At 39.8% G+C, this 23,435-nt stretch overlaps 1 protein-coding gene across 2 annotated transcripts; it reads left to right on the top strand.

Moving 5' to 3' along the window:
• The first annotated feature begins 7,383 nt into the window (after positions 1 to 7,383).
• On the top strand, positions 7,384 to 22,983 carry top3b (DNA topoisomerase III beta). 2 transcript variants are annotated; one of them, XM_063017592.1, is made up of 17 exons: positions 7,384 to 7,468; positions 11,745 to 11,876; positions 12,378 to 12,484; positions 12,665 to 12,739; positions 12,834 to 13,030; positions 13,169 to 13,325; positions 14,606 to 14,719; positions 14,873 to 14,963; positions 15,344 to 15,498; positions 15,714 to 15,819; positions 16,017 to 16,163; positions 16,634 to 16,807; positions 18,754 to 18,882; positions 19,094 to 19,243; positions 19,453 to 19,553; positions 20,332 to 20,533; positions 22,401 to 22,983. In XM_063017592.1, the coding sequence occupies exons 1-17, from the start codon at positions 7,399 to 7,401 to the stop codon at positions 22,877 to 22,879; spliced, it is 2,586 nt and encodes an 861-aa protein (XP_062873662.1). In that variant the 5' UTR covers positions 7,384 to 7,398; the 3' UTR covers positions 22,880 to 22,983. The 2 variants fall into 2 exon arrangements, with proteins under 2 accessions (XP_062873662.1, XP_062873663.1); XM_063017593.1 differs by lacking the exon at positions 14,606 to 14,719.
• The last annotated feature ends 452 nt before the right edge of the window (positions 22,984 to 23,435 follow it).

The following is a 23,435-nucleotide window of genomic DNA, read 5'->3' as shown; positions in this document are numbered from 1 at the left end:
GTTAATGTAATAAAGAGTACAATAAAGGGTAATTTTTGAAAAGGTGTAGGTGGCTGGTAAAAATGGAAATTATACCCTTTCAAATTTACAACGTGATAAAGGGATAAAATTCAAGGGATCTAAAGTATTGGTATCAAGTGTTGTTAATAAGATTGCTTTATTTATAAAGTGTAACCTAATACACTGTGCTTGTGTCATGTTTAAAAAAATAATGTTGTGTTAAAGTAAAAAAAAAAAACATAGTTAACCACAGTTATATAAAGTTATTAAGCCAAATAAATGAGTAAATGGACACACACTCTCATCCTGCTGATTTTACACACAACAACAACTCAAATTACAACCCTTATATTATATAGACTTACAGTATATGTAATGTGGTCTCTCATGGACAGCTGATGTCACTTACCATTAAAGCTTATCTAATGTGGAGTTTTAGCTCTGGATCGAACCATGTTCTTTTGTAAATGTTCAGGTTTGTGAGAAACTTTAAGACCACATTAACTAGTTAACCTAAGTCTGGATCGAAGAATGGTTTAAAGACATTCAGTAATTCATTATGTAACAGACTGAGGAACGGGGCATCACAAATGTTACATGGTAAAACAAAAATGGAAACTAGTTAGATTTGGAGGCAAAACTTCTTTTTTATATTTTATTTTGGTTTGCTAAACTGTATTTTTGTTAATGTTTAAGTTTTTGTGTTCTGTAATTACTTTGTGCCCAAGCATAGAATACAGATCTGAGCTGAACGATATGCATGTTTCTGGTGTTCTCCAAAACATCCGCTCCTTCTGGCACCAAGGGTGAGGATGACAAAGAGCCTAGCTGATAGCAGAATGGAAGAAATGACTGTGATTGATTACTTCTGTTATTGATCATCCTTGTGATTGATTGGCTTTTACTGGGGGAGGGTGGCATGGCACTCTGTGTGTGGTATGTTACTAATCTGATGTGAATATGCATTTATTTTAAGTAACACTTTAATAAAGAGTGCACAAATGTTTTAGCAGGGTTATGGAAGATTTAGTCTCTGTTTCTGTATGTTTTAGGTTGTGTGAATGTATTTTCAGGGTCTCCTTTGGCCCCACAATGCTCCTCCATGTTTTGTGAGTGTATATATACCTGCCCCTCTAGTATGTGTGTGTTAATACCCAGCAAAGACTTCAGACGAATTCCAGGCCTTTGAGATCTCAGTGTACATACCTAGTGCACCAGGGGTCAGAGGGCAATAGCCTTCAGCTAAAGGCACAGCCGTGACAAGAGGACCTTATTCAAACAACCCTGAAATTCCAGGTTCTCAGGTTGGAAGGATGGAAAAAAGGGGAGGGGTGGAAAACAGCGACAAGGCAGTAAGAGGAGATATGAGGGGAGAGTGGTCAGGATGGAGATTTTCTCTCTCTTTTTGGTGTAAAAGTGATTGAAGTGTCAGAAAGATGGAAGACATCCTTAATTTTCTACAAAACAAGAAAAAAAACAGAACCAGAATGATACAGAAAGAAGTAGGTAGATAGACAGGCAGACAGACGCTTGTGTGGCAAAATGGTAAGAGCAAGGCTGCGCTGGCGGTTTGAATTCTGTGCTCTGCTTACAAATACTAAAGGTTGCTTAGTCTATGATACTTTTTGCAATCATAAATTGAACATTGATGAGTCTCTTGATGAGCATTGGTTAAGTACTTGCTTGCTTTCCATGAATCCCATTTATACATAATCTCAGTAGCAGTATTTTTTTTGACTTTCTGTTTGCTGCCGAGGTCTTAATGAAATCTTAGCAATCTTTGGCCACTTCTCTGTAGAGTCGGCTGTCTCAAGTCCTAGAGGCCGATGGCTTACATTTCTAGCTCTGGTGTGGCATTGTGTTCTGTAAGAACTTGATGGTCTCTGCTTAACTTTAAAAGCTAGGTTCAAAATAAATGATAGGATACAACACAGCCGAGTGTATTTCTCTGATCACAGAAAAGATTTAAAAAAAACTACATAAAAACACAAGTAAAACCTTTGAATAAATATGAAATTAGAACAGACAAACTTATTTTCTCTCTTGCTCTTTCTCTCCTCATCCCTCTACTTCTCAATTTCTATCTATCACTCTCTCGCTTTCTCATTTGCTCTCTCATGTTATGTTATTTTTCAGATCTATCTTTCTCTTGGTGACATGCTGCACTTAGTTTCACCCTGTCTTTCACAGAAGAGTGGAGAATGTGAAATGCCTTGATGTGTCTGAAGGCTGGACTACTTTACAGCTGCTTGTAAAGGGACACAAATACACTGAGGACAAAGTTAGGACATGTCAACTTATATGAATAAGCACTTCTTGTCATTTCAGCATCATCATAAATAGAAAGATCACAAACAAGCAAGCACATGGTCACAAAGTTATTACAACTACTCTACAAAAGCTTCTTATGTTGTGTAAATGTAGTGTGAAAATTAAAATACTGTTTTACCAGTTGTCAAGATAAGAATCATGTAAAAGTAATTCATTACAAACGTAAAAATGCCCATTAGTAAATCCATACAGTCGATTAAAGTTTGTATGTATTTTAATAAATATAACGACATAAACATAGCATACACTACGTGGCCAAAAGTATTTGGACTTCTGACCATGAGCTCATTTAACATCCCATCCCATACCAAACGGTATTAAAATAGAGTGACCTCTATGGGTTTGTTTCAATTATAACAACTCTTCTGAGATCCAGAAAGAATCAATTGCTGTTTTAGTTGAATACACCAGTATGACAGCATGACTACATGCCAACACTGTAATTTATATAATTTTCTTTATCATAGAAAACTTGGCATTTTTTCAGAAAAAAAAAACCTAAAACGTGGATTTAACCACAGCAAATGTGATTAATGTTTTTTGAGCCTTCCAAGATAATTCTGCATTGTTTTACAGAGAATTGATGCTTGGATTTTAGGTTTTAGGCTGCATTGCCTGATACAGTGACAGACTGTGTTAAGTGACCACAGTTTTCTAAAGAACCCTGAAGCCTGTGTAGCTAAATTCAATCAGAGTAGCACAACAGTTTCTTATGCAATGCTGTCTGAAAGCTTGAAGGTATTGAAAACCATATAACAGTGGTTTCAGCCTTGCCCTCCATAGATTGTGAATTTCCATTAATGAATGATTTCTTAATTCTTGCAATAAAACTTGAAATAAAAATGTTCTTTATTAACTTATTTACAAAGTTGTAAGTCTTAACCCATTTTGTTTGCAAAGACTGAGCCTTTGGTAAATCATTTATACCCAATCATGATACCCTCACATGTTAGAAATTTACCTGCTTAATATTACTTTTTTTTTTTTTACAAACAGTGTAACTGTAACAGGGTAAATTCAGATTATTCAGTTTACCCATATTGAAAGTTTACCCTTGTTGCCCTACTGTGCAGCCTGTTTTGGCCAGCAGAGGAAGCTTGGAGTCACAGATGACCTGTCATTTTCTTGATGACATCAGCCTGTGCATTGATGTGCTCCAGTGGAATGGTTTCCTATAAATATCACAACTTGTACTTGTCGTCTTGGTGAGTGGATTGTCTAACGGAAAAGGACGCACCGAAAGAGTGAGGCGAATCCCCACACACCTAGTAGAGAATAAATAAGAATCCATTGGCTGATTTTTAATCCAAGGCACAACTGCACATTTCCCTGCTTCAATAGACAATAGGTGTCCCAGCCAATGTACTGACAAAGAGGACAGGAAGAAATCATGATATTCATAAAAAAACCATTCCACCTGGAGCACTATGTTCGCTCTCTGCTGAGGAGAGGAGAGGAAAAATATATGACATAACAAAACAGGACAGCAAATAGGAATATAACAAAGGTATGTTTGGATAAGTAAGAAAATACAAGCAATATAAAAGGAAAGAAAAAAACTGTATAGGAAAAAAGTAAAGCGTTAATGCTAAGATGCTAAAGAGAAGAAAGAGTATTTGAAAGGAAAGGAAGGTCAAGAAAACAAATAGGAATTGAGAAAAAATAGTATTCTAAGAAAGATACACTGCAGATGAAGAAGAGAACGAGAGGAAAGGAGAGAAATGAAGGAGAAAAGAAACATCTGTGGAAGAAGGAAATGTGTAATTCTGCTATATTCATCTATTCTTTAATTCATCCAAATCTCCATCCATCATTTTCACACCATCTGTCCCTTCCAAAAGAGCGGAGCTGGTCTCTGATTGTGATTCTGCTGTACCATCTCAGTGCTGTGAAATGTGTGTGTGTGTGTGTGTGTGTGTATCAGTGTAGAATACTGATGAACTGTAAGCTACAGATCAGTCAGTTACACCAAGCATGACTCAGTGTAGCTCACCACATCCATTCCTATATATACACACATACTCACAAATCAAATATTTGTTTAGAATCATTTACAATAATCATAAAATTGGATTTGTTTTGATCTACAGCAAGAGGTGGAGATTTGTGTGAGTATCTGCTGGATCAACAGAGAAGCAGCACTTAGAGCTTAATTGATTATTAGGATGAAGCACATTTGATATGCATAAATAAACACATACCTTTTTTTCTATTTTTGCATTTTCCCCTTTTCCTCCCATCTAGTCGGATCCAGTTCTCCATTTGTATTTTTTTTTTAGCCGCTGCAGACAGTTTGGCTGGGGTTTAATATTTTTTACATTTATTTTTAAAATTTTTAAATGGATAAAGCTCTGAGGTGTGTTTAGTGATTTTCAAAACACAGATTCCTGACTTGTTTTAAATGATCCTTTGACTTAAGTTTGGTACAATACACTGCAGATAGGGTGGACATTAGCTAAAAAGAGATCATTCCTTTAAAAGCACCATCAGGAAAATGCTGATACAGAAATACTACAGGAAGTTCCTGTCTACCACTATTGAACCATACTACCCATTCACTGTAAACATGAACTTCATCAATATCAATGTTTAAGGAATAAATGCTGATTTTGGTAACATTAAATTACTCAAGCACTGTGTTTACATCTTTCTTTCTTTTTTAGATATTTTTTGACAACAGTGATGTTGTTATGTCTGGCAAATAGTAAATAACCCATATTATAGCAAAAAAAACATGGCTGTGTTGGTACTGCAATAGCGTGGGGGGGATTTTACTGCATTAGGAGCTGGATGACGTGTCATTGGAATAAGGATAATAAATTCCGTTGTCTATGAAAAAATACTGGTGAAATGTAAGGTCATCTGTCCATGAGCAAACCTGAGGCGTAATTGAAGTGGCCCACAAAGTCCTGACTTAAACCCAATATGGATAAATCAGAAATAAACTGTATGGTCAAAGTATGTGGATACCCTAGTAATTTCTGTGTTCAGGTGTTTCAGCCACCACAATTGCTTACATTTTTTTCTCATTTTGTAACGATTTGGGGAACATCCTTTGCTTTCCCAGCATGACTGCACCCCTCCACAAAAATTAATGTACAATATGTGTGTGTGTGTGTGTGTGTGTTTGTTTGTTTATTAGGATTTTAACGTCATGTTTTACACTTTTTGGTTACATTCATGACAGGAAACGGTAGTTTATCTTCACACAAGGTTCATCAGTTCACAAGGTTATATCAAACACAGTCATGGACAATTTAGTATCTCCAATTCACCTCGCTTGCATGTTTTTGGACTGTGGGAGGAAACCGGAGCTCCCGGAGTAAACCCACGCAGACACGGGGAGAACATGCAAACTCCACACAGAAAGGACCCAGACCGCCCCACCTGGGGATCAAACCCAGGACCTTCTTGCTGTGAGGCGACAGTGCTACCCACCGAGCCACCGTGCCGCCCTGTGTGTGTGTGTGTGTGTGTGTGTGTGTGTGTGTGTGTGTGTGTGTGTGTGTGTGTGTGTGTGTGTGTGTGTGTGTGTGTGTGTGTGTGTGTGTGTGTGTGTGTGTGTGTGTGTGTGTGTGTGTGTGTGTGTGTGTGTGTGTGTGTGTGTGTGTGTGTGTGTTATTAGGATCAAATATTTCTGGGTCCCTGTGTTACATTTTTGCGGTTGGTTGCTGTCACCTAGTGGCCACAGGTTTCATTTGCAGTTATAACAACGCAACAACGCAATTAATTAATTCGCTTACAAAACTAAAGAAACTAGAACTACGACATAGGCAGACACAGGAAGCACATACCAAATTCCTAACAGAGAGTGACCATAAAAGATGGAACATGATTCCCTATGTGCCATGTGGATGAACAGCAGCCACCTTACCAGCTGCATCACCATGTTGTCCTTAATACACAATCACTGGCTATTATTATTATTATTATTATTGTTATTGTTATTGTTAGTATTATTGTCATTATCATTATCATTAGTATTACCCTTATTATTATTATTATTGTTATTATTATTATTATTTTATCATCATTATTATTATTATTATCATTATTATTATTATTATTATTATGTTTTATTCGGATGTTATGGTGATGTTTTAGACTTTGGTTCCATTAATGACAGGACAGGTAGTTACAGTTAACGGGTCATTCTATAATTTGGGGTACATTTCACATCTCCAAAAAAGTACAAAAAAATTGTTCTCTCTCAATAGAACAATCAGTGGTTCAAATTAATATATTCCTTTAGTGTAACATATCCACTAGTTGCAAAGCTTAAACATAATTATTTTTTATTTTATTTAAAAGGGCAAGTAGATGTAGACTACTAGGTAACTTAGTTGACAGGTAACATAGTTGACAATTTCCCCACTTTGGTTCGATTAATGACAGGACAGGTAGTTACAGTTTACACATAATTCATTAGTTCAAGAGCAATATCAAACACTATAGCATTGCCAATTTTGTATCTCCAGTTCACCTCACTGTGGGAGGAAACCGGAGCTCCCGGAAAAAAACCCCATGCAGGCACGGAGAGAACATGCAAACTACACACAGAAAGGGAATCAAACCCAGGACCTTCTTGCTATGAGACCACAATGTGGACATGCCTCCTAATTTTAGAGTTCAGGGATTTTAGTTACACCTGCTCCTAACAGGTCTGTAAAATCAATCAGGATGATTTTTTTTAATAGAACCTTTGAGCTCAGACCTCAAACCTTCTTCGTAACATTTTTGATGTTGATGAAGTTTTTATAACCGAAAAAGCCTCAATTTCACCACATGAATGTGATTTTTACAGTCTCAGGATTTTCCACATGCACGGTTTGAAGCAGCTGGGACTTCTATTGTGTAAACCAGTGACTCGGAAATAGAAGACATGCTTTCATACAATCAGCTCACCGGTTTATTTCCAACAGCGTTTACATTTAATATCTGGATAAGTGGTTTATTACTTTACTTATTCTCGGGTTGACGAGGTAGTTATATGTAAGATTAACACAGTTCAATGTGTTTTTGCAATAAATGAGCTATCTGTGTGTGTATTAGCTCAGTATAGCAGAGATGAGGACTGTTTTGATGGTAGCAGAGAAACCTTCTCTGGCACAATCCATCGCTAAAATCCTTTCTAAAGGTAAGTTAGATTTCCTAAAGAACTCAAATTTCCTTATTTGATCGGTAATTTGTTTACTAATATTTACAGGAATTTTATTTGGCCATCTATCTATCCTTTTTGTGCCATTTCTGGAGCCTAATTTAGCCTGTATTATGTAGTACCATGAACTCCTGGTGACCATCAGTTTTGATGTACAGGGGTTGGACAATGAAACTGAAACACCTGGTTTTAGACCACAATAATTTATTAGTATGGTGTAGGGCCTCCTTTTGCGGCCAATACAGCGTCAATTCGTCTTGGAAATGACATATACAAGTCCTGCACAGTGGTCAGAGGGATTTTAAGCCATTCTTCTTGCAGGATAGTGGCCAGGTCACTACGTGATGCTGGTGGAGGAAAACGTTTCCTGACTCGCTTCTCCAAAACACCCCAAAGTGGCTCAATAATATTTAGATCTGGTGACTGTGCAGGCCATGGGAGATGTTCAACTTCACTTTCATGTTCATCAAACCAATCTTTCACCAGTCTTGCTGTGTGTATTGGTGCATTGTCATCCTGATACACGGCACCGCCTTCAGGATACAATGTTTGAACCATTGGATGCACATGGTCCTCCAGAATGGTTCGGTAGTCCTTGGCAGTGACGCGCCCAACTAGCACAAGTATTGGGCCAAGGGAATGCCATGATATAGCAGCCCAAACCATCACTGATCCACCCCCATGCTTCACTCTGGGCATGCAACAGTCTGGGTGGTACGCTTCTTTGGGGCTTCTCCACACCGTAACTCTCCCGGATGTGGGGAAAACAGTAAAGGTGGACTCATCAGAGAACAATACATGTTTCACATTGTCCACAGCCCAAGATTTGCGCTCCTTGCACCATTGAAACCGACGTTTGGCATTGGCACGAGTGACCAAAGGTTTGGCTATAGCAGCCCGGCCGTGTATATTGACCCTGTGGAGCTCCCGACGGACAGTTCTGGTGGAAACAGGAGAGTTGAGGTGCACATTTAATTCTGCCGTGATTTGGGCAGCCGTGGTTTTATGTTTTTTGGATACAATCCGGGTTAGCACCCGAACATCCCTTTCAGACAGCTTCCTCTTGCGTCCACAGTTAATCCTGTTGGATGTGGTTTGTCCTTCTTGGTGGTATGCTGACATTACCCTGGATACCGTGGCTCTTGATACATCACAAAGACTTGCTGTCTTGGTCACAGATGCGCCAGCAAGACGTGCACCAACAATTTGTCTCTTTTGAACTCTGGTATGTCACCCATAATGTTGTGTGCATTGCAATATTTTGAGCAAAACTGTGCTCTTACCCTGCTAATTGAACCTTCACACTCTGCTCTTACTGGTGCAATGTGCAATTAATGAAGATTGGCCACCAGACTGGTCCAATTTAGCCATGAAACCTCCCACACTAAAATGACAGGTGTTTCAGTTTCATTGTCCAACCCCTGTATATTTTGGGTCATTGTTTTGCTGAAACAGCATATTCCTTCCATTTTTTTCAGTAATTTAGTGCTAATCTTTTAAACCCATGTTGTTATCCTATTCATTCTCTTCAATACATTCATTTCAATGGCTGCAAAAACAGTCAGAGGTACAGTAGGTACAGTATAGTTGGGTGTAAATAACTACTGTGACAAGCAATCAACTTTAAGCCTTATAAGTTTCAGTTTTTGTTTCAATTGTGGTTTCCCATTTCTAGAAACATTAAAACATTTTGTAAAATGCAATAAAACAAAGCTAAGTTGCATTTTGTAAACAATTACAGAATTCTTGATGCCTGTAACACACGCAAAAAAGTTTGGCATTATTTGCCACTGTGTTACATCACCTTTCCTATAAATGACACGTTTTAAATGTTTGGGAACTGAATACACTATTTGTTGCTGCAGTTTTTTAACTGAAATATTTGCCCATTCTTACTTGATACAAGCTGCTCAACAGTTCATCTGAGCTTAAAAATACAAACACATTTCCCCCTGAAAAGTCCTAGATATGTGTACCTGAGAAGAAACACTGTAAAAACTCTGATGCATGTCAGGTTTGATTTTGCACATAAAAGCAGTTAAAACCACAGCAGATGCACATTCCTAATAATTCTCCTTTATTTTTCATCAGTTGCAAGCTTTCAGAATATCAATATCAATACAAAACATTCTGGACGATTTGAATAATCTGTCTAGGATGTTTTAATATGGCTATATATTTGTTACTTCAGCAGGCATGACTAGCAGGTTTTGAACATGACTTATCAGTGAATTAATGCTTAAATCTAAAAGGCTATGTGTTTAGATCCTTCGAGCGGCTGCACATACACAGGCTATGTTAACAGACTCAAAGTCAGTGGAGTAAAACTGGCACCCAGGGTTTCTCCGTAGCACTGGCATTTTAATGGCGATGGGTATGCTCTCCACACTGAAGGCGGTGTCCACACCATTGCAGGAGTGTCGTGTGAGGCAGACAGCTTCATGAATAACCTGTGGCACGCGATCCAGATCAATCTTTTCCCTGTAATAAAAGAAATCGTACACACTTGCTAGTGTAAATACTTCAAAATATTTCAGTGTTGTTGTAAACACAACTTGTCTGCTTGCAGGTGTTGTTATATAATTATGACAGTCAAGCTGACAGTCAGGTATTCACATACTTTTGGTCATGTAATTAAAATCCTCACTAAAATAATGCATACACACATTTATGACTTTGGTCTATACAATCATAGTGTTTGATCAGATTTACTGAAACTCCCTTTTGTCCTTAAATGAGGCATGATGGTGAAATAAATCTAAATTTAGAATTTCTGGGCTGCACAATTATCCACACCCAAATTTACGAATGTTTAAACAATATATGACAAACCAATTAATAAATGCACAGTTGCTCTCGTCACAAAACAAAAAGTTTTTTTTTTTTGGCAGCTCCCATATTTTTTTAGGGTTTGCCACAGCGGATTGCAAAAAAAATGATTAATAATAATAATAATTGATAATTATTAATTAAAACATTAGTTTATGTTTACTGAGGCATATTTGTCTTGTATTAAATTCAGTTTGAAGATCTGAAACAATTAAAAAGAAAAACTTACTAGGAAGGGGGCAAATACTTTGGCACTGAACTGTATGATTGGAATTTTGAACCCCTTCTGTATTCAAATGTTTGCTTTCTGAATTTAGCAGCTTCAGATTCCTGCTGGAACTCTGAGTAGCTCCGCAAATCTTCAAATAAAAAGTGTTACTCACACGTAGGTCCATGCGGCCAGGCTTCGCTCGTTGAGGCGGCTGGGCAGGTTGGTAACTTCAGCGTAATATTCCTCCAGATTGGACATGCAGATTGGAGAGGCTGCTTCGTCCATCTCACAGCGACCTAAAGCGGGACTGCACAGGTTGTGCTCAACCATGAGCAGAGTCAGGGTCAGGAGTCTCAGGAGCTGCTGAAGAAGTTATGATAGTTAATACAGATTATGGCTGTCTTTAAAATTCTGTCTTTGTTTAGTATTTAAATACATATGATTATTAATTGTATAGTTATATTTTCATATTCCTGTTGCATAAAACACTGCAGTGTTCCTCAAACGTTTTAAAGCCAAGCATCCTTTTGTGTGAAATTAAATAATATAATGTAGTGCAATATCAATATTGTATCAGTTTATCACCCAGTTTTACAGTGAGATAATTGTTAGATAGACGTACCTGCTGCATGCTGGTAGGAGCGATGTGGTGATGTTGCTCAGATGCTGGTAGCACTTTAGGTTCAGTTGGCTGGAATGGAGCTGCAGGTCAGAGTTTATGTGATTGCCTTCCATTTTACCTGTTTTTATATGGACTGGTCTGAAGGTAGCCATGGCAAAAGTGAAAGAAGTGGAGGTCGAAACACTTCATTATGTTTGTCACTGTCCCTCATAATGCTCTCTCATGTGCAAATGAGGGTGCGGCCTTGGGAAACCAGTAGCCAGCGGTCAGCGTCATCCTTCTCTTGAGTTCGGGTCAGGTAGAGATTTGAGAGTTTGCTGAATGAAGAGAAGATAATGAACATGTAAATGTTACCTAATTCATAGAGACATTAGTCCTGGGAATATGGTGCCCAGTTAGGGTGGGACGTTCACTAACAAACCCTATTAGAACTTATAGCACTTGAAAGTAATGCTTTTACTGTGTTTCACTGCTGATTGGACAGACCACAGCACACTTTGCAGTAATATACACAGTGACAACTGCTGAGTTATTGCTTATTCTCTGGCCGATTTAGGCTAATATACTGATCTAAAGTTTTTCTGTGCTAACAGGTAGCTGTTCTAGTCATAAAGGTCTGAATGGAGCATGCTCGGTGCACGAGTATGTGGGATCTTTCATGGGCCAAAGCGTCCGTTTCAAGATGACGTCAGTCTGTGGCCACGTCATGAGTCTGGATTTTACAGGCAGGTTTTTGATCTTCATACATCACTCAAACATTTAAATGTTTAACTTAATGTTTACTCATGAAACCCACACATCTTATCTCCTTAATTAAAATCATTTGCAAATTAGCTCTTGAAAAAGTCATTAACACACACGTTCAATTACATACATGTAAGTCCACAAATGGCCTCTCAGGATTAAAAAGGAAAACAGTAATGCCATCCCTTCTGACCACAGTTGGCTTGTGGTCCATTCATCATTCAAACTTAACCTCCACGCAAATGCTTTTCTGTTGCACCACTCAGGAACCACAGTATAAAATATTAACATTTCTACATACATTATACACACAATGCCCATTAATTAAATAATTAGGTGAATTAAAGATCTACACTTGAGGTTCTTTGGTCATTTGTAATATGTTTAGCATGCACATACTTGCTTTTGGCTCTGCAGTTTTGTTTCTTACGTTGTTTCCTTCAGATGAATGTGATTGTAATTTAGTTGCTGTTGTTTAACAGGAAAATACAATAATTGGGATAAAGTGGATCCTGCAGAGCTGTTCAGCAAAGCACCAACTGAGAAGAAAGAGGCCAACCCTAAACTCAACATGGTCAAATTCTTGCAGGTATCCCCTCGTCTACTTTTTTTACCTTGTAGAACTCAATAAAAACATAAAATCCTGGCCAAAAATATTGGCACCCCTGCACTTCTTCCAAAAATTGTTCCCCTGTTGCGTGATGGCCAAGTAGTTGCATTTCAGCTGAAATAAAGTACCTGCTGTTCTTGATGCTATTTTTGCTTATAGGTTGAAGCCAAAGGTTGTGACTACGTTGTTTTATGGTTGGATTGTGACAAAGAGGGAGAAAACATTTGTTTTGAGGTAAGTCTGAGTCCCACATAGCTCTGAACAAGAGAATCATATTATGTTTAGCAAAAAAAATGCATGATGTGTAATGCATGTCTGGTTTGGCTAGGTCTTAGATGCCATCCAGCCAGTGATGAATAAATCATACGGTAATGAGCGCACCATATACCGGGCTAAGTTCAGCTCCATCACAGATACAGATATATGTAATGCCATGAACCAGCTGGGGGAACCAAACAAGAATGAGGCTCTGTCTGTAGATGCTCGGCAAGAGCTGGATCTTCGAATCGGCTGTGCTTTTACACGGTAATTGTTTATGTTTTTCCCATGCCTTACCAAGTCGTGCATGCATTAGGATCTCATTCCCACCCACATGACCATGCATTATTTTTATTTATATGTTAAATCACCAACAGAGCTCTCTTCTTCTCTTCTTTAATTCAGCTTTCAAACCAAGTACTTTCAAGGAAAATACGGTAATCTGGACTCTTCTCTGATCTCCTTTGGCCCATGCCAAACACCAACACTGGGGTTCTGTGTAGAGCGACATGATAAAATCCAGTCCTTCAAACCTGAGACTTACTGGGTCATCCAGGCCAAGGTCAGATTCTTGATCAGTGTTTCTAATCTATTAGATTTATTAGGTGTTTATTTTTACAATCTTTTTTCCAGAATTGGTGGTGTGTTCATTCTCTTGAATGACAAAAGTACAAAGAACTTGATTTGTGTTCAAAAATATAAACACATCTCAAATTTGATGCCTGCAAAACTTCAATAAAAGTCTGGACGGGGCAAAATAAGAGTGCAGTTCATAAAATATTATTTTTAAAACTTTTCCCAATAAACAGGTGAATTGATAACAGTTGAGGGTATCATGATTGGGTTTAAAAGAAGGATCCACCAGCCGCTCAGGTGGCACAGCGGTAAAAAGACACGCTGCAACCAGGGCTGGATTCTGAGTGCGTAGTATCGAATCCAGCTCTGCTTCACCGGTTCGAAGCTGAGTGGCTGTATGAGCAACGATTGGCCGGTTGCTCAGTTGGGGATGGGACAAAGAACCGGATGTGGGTCTCTCTCTGTCAGAATGCGATTACGACCTCTGCCGGCTGATTAGAGGCGCCTGCACAGGAGATGAGTAAGAGTGCCCTTAGGGTGTGTCTCTCCGCATGCAACGCTAGGTGGCGCCAAATTCATAAATGTGTGGGTGGAAAAAATGCATCCGGCTGCTGCTCATGTTTCGGAGGGGATATGGGTTAGCTTCAATCTCCTCTGTCAGGGCAGGGTACGGCATAGACAGAGAGGAAGCACGATGCAAATTGAACATCCAAATTTTGGATGCGCTAAAGGGGGAGAAAAAGGAAAAAAAAAAGAAGAAGGATCCACCGAGGGCTCAGCCTTTAAAAGGAAAGAAAAGATGGGTCATTACTCACCTATTTGTGCCACTTTGTTAGAGAACTGTCAATTTAAACATTTCTTAACGCAAGGCTGCAAATCATTTAGATATTTCACCATCTAATGTTAATAACATTGTAATAAGATTCAGTAAATGGTCAGATGAGTCCAGGTTTCAGCTTGTTTTATGCAAAAATCTGCATTGAGTTATCTATGTCAAGGACCAAATGACTCAGCAAAAGGTGCAAAAGCCACAATTTGTCATGGTTGAGTGCAACAGTGACCACAGCATGGGCTATTTGTCTTTTTGTTAAGATACCACTGACACGGAGGTGTATATCAGAATTGACCATTTTTGTGGGTGGTCCTAATGTTTTGGCTTATCTGTATATATATATATATATATATATATATATATATATATATATATATATATATATATATATATATACACTGTTGACCCTTGTTTTGTTGGATTTTTAAATGCAGGTGTTTAAAGGGAAGGACAGTCCTATCACATTAGACTGGAATCGTGTGCGTGTGTTTGACAGAGAAGTTGGACAGATGTTTGTTAACTTGGCAAAGTCAGCCAGAGAAGCTCAGGTGTCCTAAAACGTCTTATTTTCGCTTTTATATCGTATCTGCTTTATTGAAGGCTATATCATGTCATAAATGTTTGTGTAATAGCTATGCTAACAATTGTCAAAGACTAAAATTAAAGTCATTATACATTCAAACTTCTGTTGCTTAACTTAGGTTGAGTCGGTCAGTAAGAAGGAAAAAGCCAAGCAGAGGCCTCTGGCCTTGAACACTGTGGAGATGTTACGAGTAGCCAGTTCTGCCTTGGGTAAGAAATACAGCTGTTACTTTTACATTTCCCCCTATATTTCACCCAATGCGATCAGTGCCAATTCCCCTCTTGCAATTTGCTTGCTGTCTGTACCTCCCTTGTGCTGGTTGAGGGTAAGAGCTGTCCTTCCCCTTTGACATGCATGCAGTGGCAGGGTCTCACTGAAAACTCTGCAAATACCTCACCACTAGTGCTTTGATCAGACAGCAGAGGTCACAGTTGCACAGCAGCTTAAAACTCATTCGACCACCTCCACCTTAGCTACTTCCAGTTGTGCCTGTTTGTGTGCCAGGTCTACTAGCGTTGTGAAACGTTGTAATTCTGCCAGCTATAGATTGTGTTCATATTTATTTATATTTATGTTTCTGTATGTGTAGGAATGGGTCCTCAGCATACCATGCAGATAGCAGAGCGTTTATACACACAGGGTTACATCAGCTACCCTCGCACAGAGACCACACACTACCCTGAAAACTTTGACCTCAAGGGAACACTCAGACAACAGTCCAACAACTCCTACTGGGCAGAGACGGTACAATGACGCAGCTATTTCATAATTATTGTATCAATTTTTTTATTTATTAATTCCCGACAGCTGTGCTATTGGCTGACACACATTCGGCTGTGTGTCTGGTGGTCGAGAGGTTGTCAATTACCTGACTTTACCCTTCTTATTTTATCCAGAGCACCCTGACAAGTGTGGGTAGACAATAACTGTGGTGTGTAAATATCTGCATGTGAATACAGGTAAAAGCTTTACTTGCTGAAGGTATTAACCGACCTCGAAAAGGCGCGGATGCAGGAGATCATCCACCGATCACCCCGATGAGGGCTGCCACTGAGAGCGAGCTCGGTATGTCTGCCATCCATGTTTATACCATTTCATTTTGTATGCTTTTTCCTCTAATTCTTTCAGTAAGCGAAAGCAGCAGATTATTATGGATTGCGTACATGTTCATATTTGGTGGTATAAAATGTCCTGCATGTTACACAGAACAGTACAGACCTGTAAAACCTTCTAAGACTTAAGTGTTGAATGTTTGTATGCAGGCAGTGACGGCTGGAGGTTATATGAGTATATAACACGCCACTTTATAGCCACAATCAGCCATGACTGCAAGTTCCTGCAGACCACTATTAACTTCCAAATCGGATCCGAGGGATTCTCCTGCTCCGGCAAAACTCTTATCTCTGCTGGTATGTTCACCTGTATTTCTGACAGTAAAAAAAAAAAAAAAACTTGATTTAAATTAAATAAAGCTAGAAATACTTCTCTTGAACTTATTTACATACATTCATTTCATGCATCCCACCATCGTACATAAACCCCATAGTAAGAACCTACATTACTGATAAATGGTAAACACAAAAGAATAAAAAAACCATCAAACTCCAAGAAATCACACAACCACAGAAATTGACCAGACCAAATAATTTACACAAGATGCTTCATAGGTGAAGCACAAACCTGCACATTATGCACATTCAACAATAAACATATTCTACTTGTGATTGCCTGGATCTCAGCACACTTATTAACACCTAGGAGCAATTTAAGACAAGCCTACTTGTGCCTTGTGTTTGGTTAGACATGTTTGGTATCCAGTTAAAAAAACAAATGGTTTGTTTGAATGTAGCTGTAAGTTAATGTGCTGTTGCATTTTCAGGTTTTACAGAGGTGATGCCATGGCAGGGTATTGCACTTGAGGAGGCGTTGCCAGTGTGTGAAAAAGGAGACACGTTTACAGTAGATGATATTAAACTGCTGGAGAAACAGACAAACCCGCCTGACTATCTCACCGAGGCTGAACTCATCACACTCATGGAGAAACACGGCATTGGTAAAGGACTGAAGATTTGAGTTCTGCCACAGTCTTTGTGTCCTTTCAAACAATGTGAAATAAAAGTTATCACATTTTATACATACAGTGTATCACTAAAGTGAGTACACCCCTCACATTTCTGCTGATATTTAAGTATATCTTTTCATGGGACAACACTGACAAAATGACACTTTGACACAATGAAAAGTAGTCTGTGTGCAGCTTATATAACAGTGTAAATTTATTCTTACCTCAAAATAACTCAATATACAGCCAATAATGTCTAAACCAACGGCAACAAAAGTGAGTACACCCCTAAGAGACTACACTTCTAAATGTCCAAATTGAGCACTGCTTGTCATTTTCCCTCCAAAATGTCATGTGACTCATTAGTGTTACTAGATCTCAGGTGTGCATAGGGAGCAGGTGTGTTCAATTTAGTAGTACAGCTCTCACACTCTCTCATACTGGTCACTGAAAGTTCCAACATGGCACCTCATGGCAAAGAACTCTCTGAGGATCTTAAAAGACGAATTGTTGCGCTACATGAAGATGGCCAAGGCTACAAGAAGATTGCCAACACCCTGAAACTGAGCTGCAGCACAGTGGCCAAGATCATCCAGCATTTTAAAAGAGCAGGGTCCACTCAGAACAGACCTCGCGTTGGTCGTCCAAAGAAGCTGAGTGCACGTGCTCAGCGTCACATCCAACTGCTGTCTTTGAAAGATAGGCGCAGGAGTGCTGTCAGCATTGCTGCAGAGATTGAAAAGGTGGGGGGTCAGCCTGTCAGTGCTCAGACCATACGCCGCACACTACATCAAATTGGTCTTCATGGCTGTCACCCCAGAAGGAAGCCTCTTCTGAAGTCTACACAAGAAAGCCCGCAAACAGTTTGCTGAAGACATGTCAACAAAGGACATGGATTACTGGAACCATGTCCTATAGTCTGATGAGAACAAAATTAATTTGTTTGGTTCAGATGGTCTCAAGCATGTGTGGCGGCAATCAGGTGAGGAGTACAAAGATAAGTGTGTCATGCCTACAGTCAAGCATGGTGGTGGGAATGCCATGGTCTGGGGCTGCATGAGTGCAGCAGGTGTTGGGGAGTTACATTTCATTGAGGGACACATGAACTCCAATATGTACTGTGAAATACTGAAGCAGAGCATGATCCCCTCCCTCCGGAAACTGGGTCGCAGGGCAGTGTTCCAGCATGATAATGACCCCAAACACACCTCTAAGACGACCACTGCTTTATTGAAGAGGCTGAGGGTAAAGGTGATGGACTGGCCAAGCATGTCTCCAGACCTAAACCCAATAGAACATCTTTGGGGCATCCTCAAGCGGAAGGTGGAGGAGCGCAAAGTCTCGAATATCCGCCAGCTCCGTGATGTCGTCATGGAGGAGTGGAAAAGCATTCCAGTGGCAACCTGTGAAGCTCTGGTAAACTCCATGCCCAGGAGAGTTAAGGCAGTTCTGGGAAATAATGGTGGCCACACAAAATATTGACACTTCAGGAACTTTCACTAAGGGGTGTACTCACTTTTGTTGCCGGTGGTTTAGACATTAATGGCTGTATATTGAGTTATTTTGAGGGAAGAATAAATTTACACTGTTATATAAGCTGCACACAGACTACTTTTCATTGTGTCAAAGTGTCATTTTGTCAGTGTTGTCCCATGAAAAGATATACTTAAATATCTGCAGAAATGTGAGGGGTGTACTCACTTTTGTGATACACTGTAGCTTGCTACAACTATTACATTACTGCCTAATCACATTTCTGTTAAGATCACTGTGAGTAGGAGATACAACTGGGTAATTGGATTGCACCAAATTAGGAAAAAATGAAAAAGGATTGGCAAACCTGTGAATATAGAACAAATCTAAATAGATTAAATGTCAAAGACAGTCCTAAAGGATTAATTTTTGTATAAGATTAAGCACTTTTGTTTGCTTTTCAGGAACTGATGCTAGTATATCTGTTCACATTAATAACATCTGTCAGAGGAATTACGTCACTGTAGAGAGTGGACGCAAACTTAAACCTACCAATCTGGGTATTGTCCTAGTACATGGCTACTACAAAATAGGTGAGTAAGATGAGAATTGTTATGCTGTGCTCATGTGTCCTTTCTGAGCTTTGTAAGTTCATGTCATTAATATCATTTGGCTTATCAGTGTGTGTATATATACCCCAGATCATTGTCATTAATATCTTATTTATAAATTTCAGATGCATTTAAATTTTATTTGGTCAGTAATTGTATATGTTAATTTGAGTGTGTTAAAATTCAATGCTAGATGCAGAGTTGGTGTTGCCCACCATCCGCAGTGCAGTGGAGAAGCAGCTGAATCTTATCGCTTTGGGGAAAGCAAACTACCATCAGGTTCTGCAGCACACGCTGGACATCTTTAAGAGAAAGTTCCACTATTTTGTTGATTCCATTGCTGGTAAGGGTGTCAAAATGTTTTTTTCATATTTAGGGGTATTGCCACAGCCATCTGTATACTAGACTTGGCACAGTTTTTACACCGGATGCCGTTTATGTGAACAATTTTTTATCCAGGCTTGGGACCAGGCAGAGCTCGTGTTGACAAGTTGTTTGGTCTTGGATGAACCGCTAGACTTTTACATTTGATTTGAATTCTTTATTGTGCAGGTATGGATGAGCTGATGGAGGTGTCCTTTTCACCCATTGCTGCTACAGGGAAGCCTTTTTCACGCTGTGGAAAGTGTCATCGCTTCATGAAGTACATTCAGGTTAGCACACAGACACTTTAGGTGTCATTTAATTTTTAAATATTGCGCAAAAGTTTGGACAACCTTGTTAAATGTTGTCCTAGGATGGCTTAATGTATTTGTACAACAAAATGTTTGTCAGAATTTGTCCCTGGTTGTCTAAACTTTTGTCTAACTGTGTAGTCATTTCCTACATTTGAGATACTCTAAAGTTTTGACTTTATTTCCTTAAATAATTCATTTAATGTAAATAATTGATTGCATGTTTCAAGTTCATGGTTATGGTAATTATACTGTCAATAACAGAGTGCAGCCTTCAGCAGTGGAACAGAATCCTGCTACATTACCAGTGCTTCTTCTTTTTTTTTTTTTTTAAACCTATGAATTAATCATAAATGTTCCTCATTTTTTCAACCTCATTTTCTATATATTAGCGATGTTCCATGATTGAATTTGCCTAATGACCGGCATTCATTTGTGGCAGACTGACTGAGTGACTGATCGAGTGGCATAAATAATCATTAGTTTAGTCATTGTACCACCACAGGCCTTGCAGCAGAACTGGAACATAAACAGCTTTGACCTCAGTGGATTCTTTTTAAAACTTTTTAATTATTAACCTTGTTTATTAAATTTTTTGGTCAAGGTGGCACACTTGCACAGCTATGGTGGGCTTGTCTTTAAGGACACACAAAAATTTTAAATTTAAAAATGTGTGCCATCCCTGTTTTTGCTCAACTTTTATCCACACTACATTGCACTACATTGCACTACATTGCTGTGCTGTGTGTTCTTGCAGGCCAAACCAAGTCGGCTGCATTGTTCCCACTGTGATGAGACATACAGTCTGCCTCAGAATGGAGCCATCAAACTCTACAAGGAGCTGAGATGTCCTCTGGATGAGTTTGAACTGGTGCTGTGGACATCAGGTTCACGTGGGAAAAGCTACTCACTGTGTCCCTACTGCTTTAGCAACCCTCCCTTCAGAGACATGAAGAAAGGTAATCATACGAGTGCTAGCCAGGATTTCACAATTAAATATAGAGTATAAAATATTATATGTACAGTGTATCACAATCACATTTCTGCAAATATTTTATTATATCTTTTCATGGGACAACACTATAGAAATAAAACTTGGATATAACTTACAGTAGTCAGTGTACAGCTTGTATAGCAGTGTAGATTTACTGTCTTCTGAAAATAACTCAACACACAGCCATTAATGTCTAAATAGCTGGCAACATAAGTGAGTACACTCCACAGTGAACATGTCCACATTGTGCCCAAAGTGTCAATATTTTGTGTGACCACCATTATTATCCAGCACTGCCTTAACCCTCCTGAGCTGCACAGGTTGCTACTGGAATCCTCTTCCACTCCTCCATGATGACATCACGGAGCTGGTGGATGTTAGACACCTTGAACTCCTCCACCTTCCACTTGAGGATGCGCCACAGGTGCTCAATTGGGTTTAGTCCATCACCTTTACCTTCAGCTTCCTCAGCAAGGCAGTTGTCATCTTGGAGGTTGTGTTTGGGGTCGTTATCCTGTTGGAAAACTGCCATGAGGCCCAGTTTTCGAAGGGAGGGGATCATGCTCTGTTTCAGAATGTCACAGTACATGTTGGAATTCATGTTTCCCTCAATGAACTGCAGCTCCCCAGTGCCAGCAACACTCATGCAGCCCAAGACCATGATGCTACCACCACCATGCTTGACTGTAGGCAAGATACAGTTGTCTTGGTACTTCTCACCAGGGCGCCGCCACACATGCTGGACACCATCTGAGCCAAACAAGTTTATCTTGGTCTCGTCAGACCACAGGGCATTCCAGTAATCCATGTTCTTGGACTGCTTGTTTTCAGCAAACTGTTTGCTGGCTTTCTTGTGCGTCAGCTTCCTTCTGGGATGACGACCATGCAGACCGAGTTGATGCAGTGTGCGGCGTATGGTCTGAGCACTGACAGGCTGACCTCCCACGTCTTCAACCTCTGCAGCAATGCTGGCAGCACTCGTGTCTATTTTTTAAAGCCAACCTCTGGATATGACGCCGAACACGTGGACTCAACTTCTTTGGTCGACCCTGGCGAAGCCTGTTCCGGGTGGAACCTGTCCTGGAAAACCGCTGTATGACCTTGGCCACCATGCTGTAGCTCAGTTTCAGGGTGTTAGCAATCTTCTTATAGCCCAGGCCATCTTTGTGGAGAGCAACAATTCTATTTCTCACATCCTCAGAGAGTTCTTTGCCATGAGGTGCCATGTTGAATATCCAGTGGCCAGTATGAGAGAATTGTACCCAAAACACCAAATTTAACAGCCCTGCTCCCCATTTACACCTGGGACCTTGACACATGACACCAGGGAGGGACAACGACACATTTGGGCACAATTTGGACATGTTCACTGTGGGGTGTACTCACTTATGTTGCCAGCTATTTAGACATTAATGGCTGTGTGTTGAGTTATTTTCAGAAGACAGTAAATCTACACTGCTATACAAGCTGTACACTGACTACTCTAAGTTATATCCAAGTTTCATGTCTATAGTGTTGTCCCATGAAAAGATATAATAAAATATTTGCAGAAATGTGAGGGGTGTACTCACTTTTGTGATACACTGTATATGGACAGTGCCGTGCGTCTTGGGGATTATGAAGAATCATATGATTTAATAGGGTGCAGTTCACTGTGATGCCAGGCAGTAGAATTTAGCACTTTGAGTAGCCACTTCAGAGCTTAATACAACCAAGCAGTGATGATATTGGAAGACCAATGTGGGACAACATAAGTCTGATATGAATGATGCATCATAAAATCACAGTATATTCCACCCTTTTCTCCACTTCTCATTCTCTCTTCTCTGTAGGCATGGGCTGTAATGAGTGTACCCATCCATCTTGTCCACACTCTCTCAACTCTCTCGGCATCGGTCAGTGTGTGGAGTGCGAGACTGGCGTCCTCGTTTTTGACCCTAATTCTGGCCCGAAGTGGCGCATGGCCTGTAACAAGTGCACCGTGGTGGTGCATTTCTTTGAACAGGCTCATAAAATGCAGGTCGCTCAGGACAGCTGCGAGTCTTGCGAGGCCTCGTTGGTCATGGTGGACTTCAACAAAGCTCGATCACCTCTGGGTGAGGGCGAGACGCAACACACCGGCTGTGTTTTCTGTGATCCTGTCTTTCAGGATCTGGTGGAGCTCAAGCATGCTGCCATGAGGCATCCTATGCACAGAGGAGGAGGAGCTCGCAGGGGACGGGGTAGAGGCAGAGGAAGGAGGCCTGGCAGCCGAGCCAATCCCAAGAAGCCAAAAGACAAAATGGCAGCACTTGCAGCATACTTTGTATAGAGTATACATGTAAAAAAAACTAACAAACATGAATCTGTCATGAGTGCTACCTATCAAATAGGTAGTAAATTAAAAAAATTGTAATAAATTTTTATGGAAATGTGTCTGATGTGCTCACTTGTTATTCTTTGACTGCATTTACACTGCTCAGAAATAAAAAGTAAAGTGCGATTCATTGGAAACGCTTTAGAGGGGTCGCCAGTCTTTCACAGGGCACACACACACACACACACTAAGGGCATTATTTAATAGTTCCAGATGGCCTGACTGCATGTCTTTGGACAATAACATAGAGTTGGTGCCCTCAACCTCTACATTTCTGGAAAACCTTTCCAGAAGATTTTAAAGTGTGTCTCTGGGAATTTGTGCCTATTATTGGCTAGAGGATAGCAATTGGACAGCAATTGTGGCATGAATACTGCACTGCTTGAACTGAAATTCAATGAACAATGTTTTCTTTTTGACACGTACACTAGCTCCAAACTAACTCCTCTCTATACCTATGGACTCACTTTGTGCAGTGAAAAGAGGCGGTCAGCTACTCTACACGTGTCAG

The sequence above is a fragment of the Trichomycterus rosablanca genome, chromosome 21 (genome assembly GCF_030014385.1).
Source record: "Trichomycterus rosablanca isolate fTriRos1 chromosome 21, fTriRos1.hap1, whole genome shotgun sequence".
NCBI classification, from domain to species: Eukaryota; Metazoa; Chordata; class Actinopteri; order Siluriformes; family Trichomycteridae; genus Trichomycterus; species Trichomycterus rosablanca.
The sequence above is the reverse complement of the archived record's forward strand: the minus strand, read 5'-3'. Positions and strand labels throughout refer to the sequence as shown.

Coding starts and splice junctions, on each gene's coding strand:
- top3b (XM_063017592.1), top strand. CDS start 7,399: ATGAGGACTGTTTTGATGGTAGCAGAGAAACCTTCTCTGGCACAATCC. Junction 16,164..16,633: donor CAAAACTCTTATCTCTGCTG/GTATGTTCACCT, acceptor TTGCATTTTCAG/GTTTTACAGAGGTGATGCCA. Junction 19,554..20,331: donor GCTTCATGAAGTACATTCAG/GTTAGCACACAG, acceptor GTGTTCTTGCAG/GCCAAACCAAGTCGGCTGCA.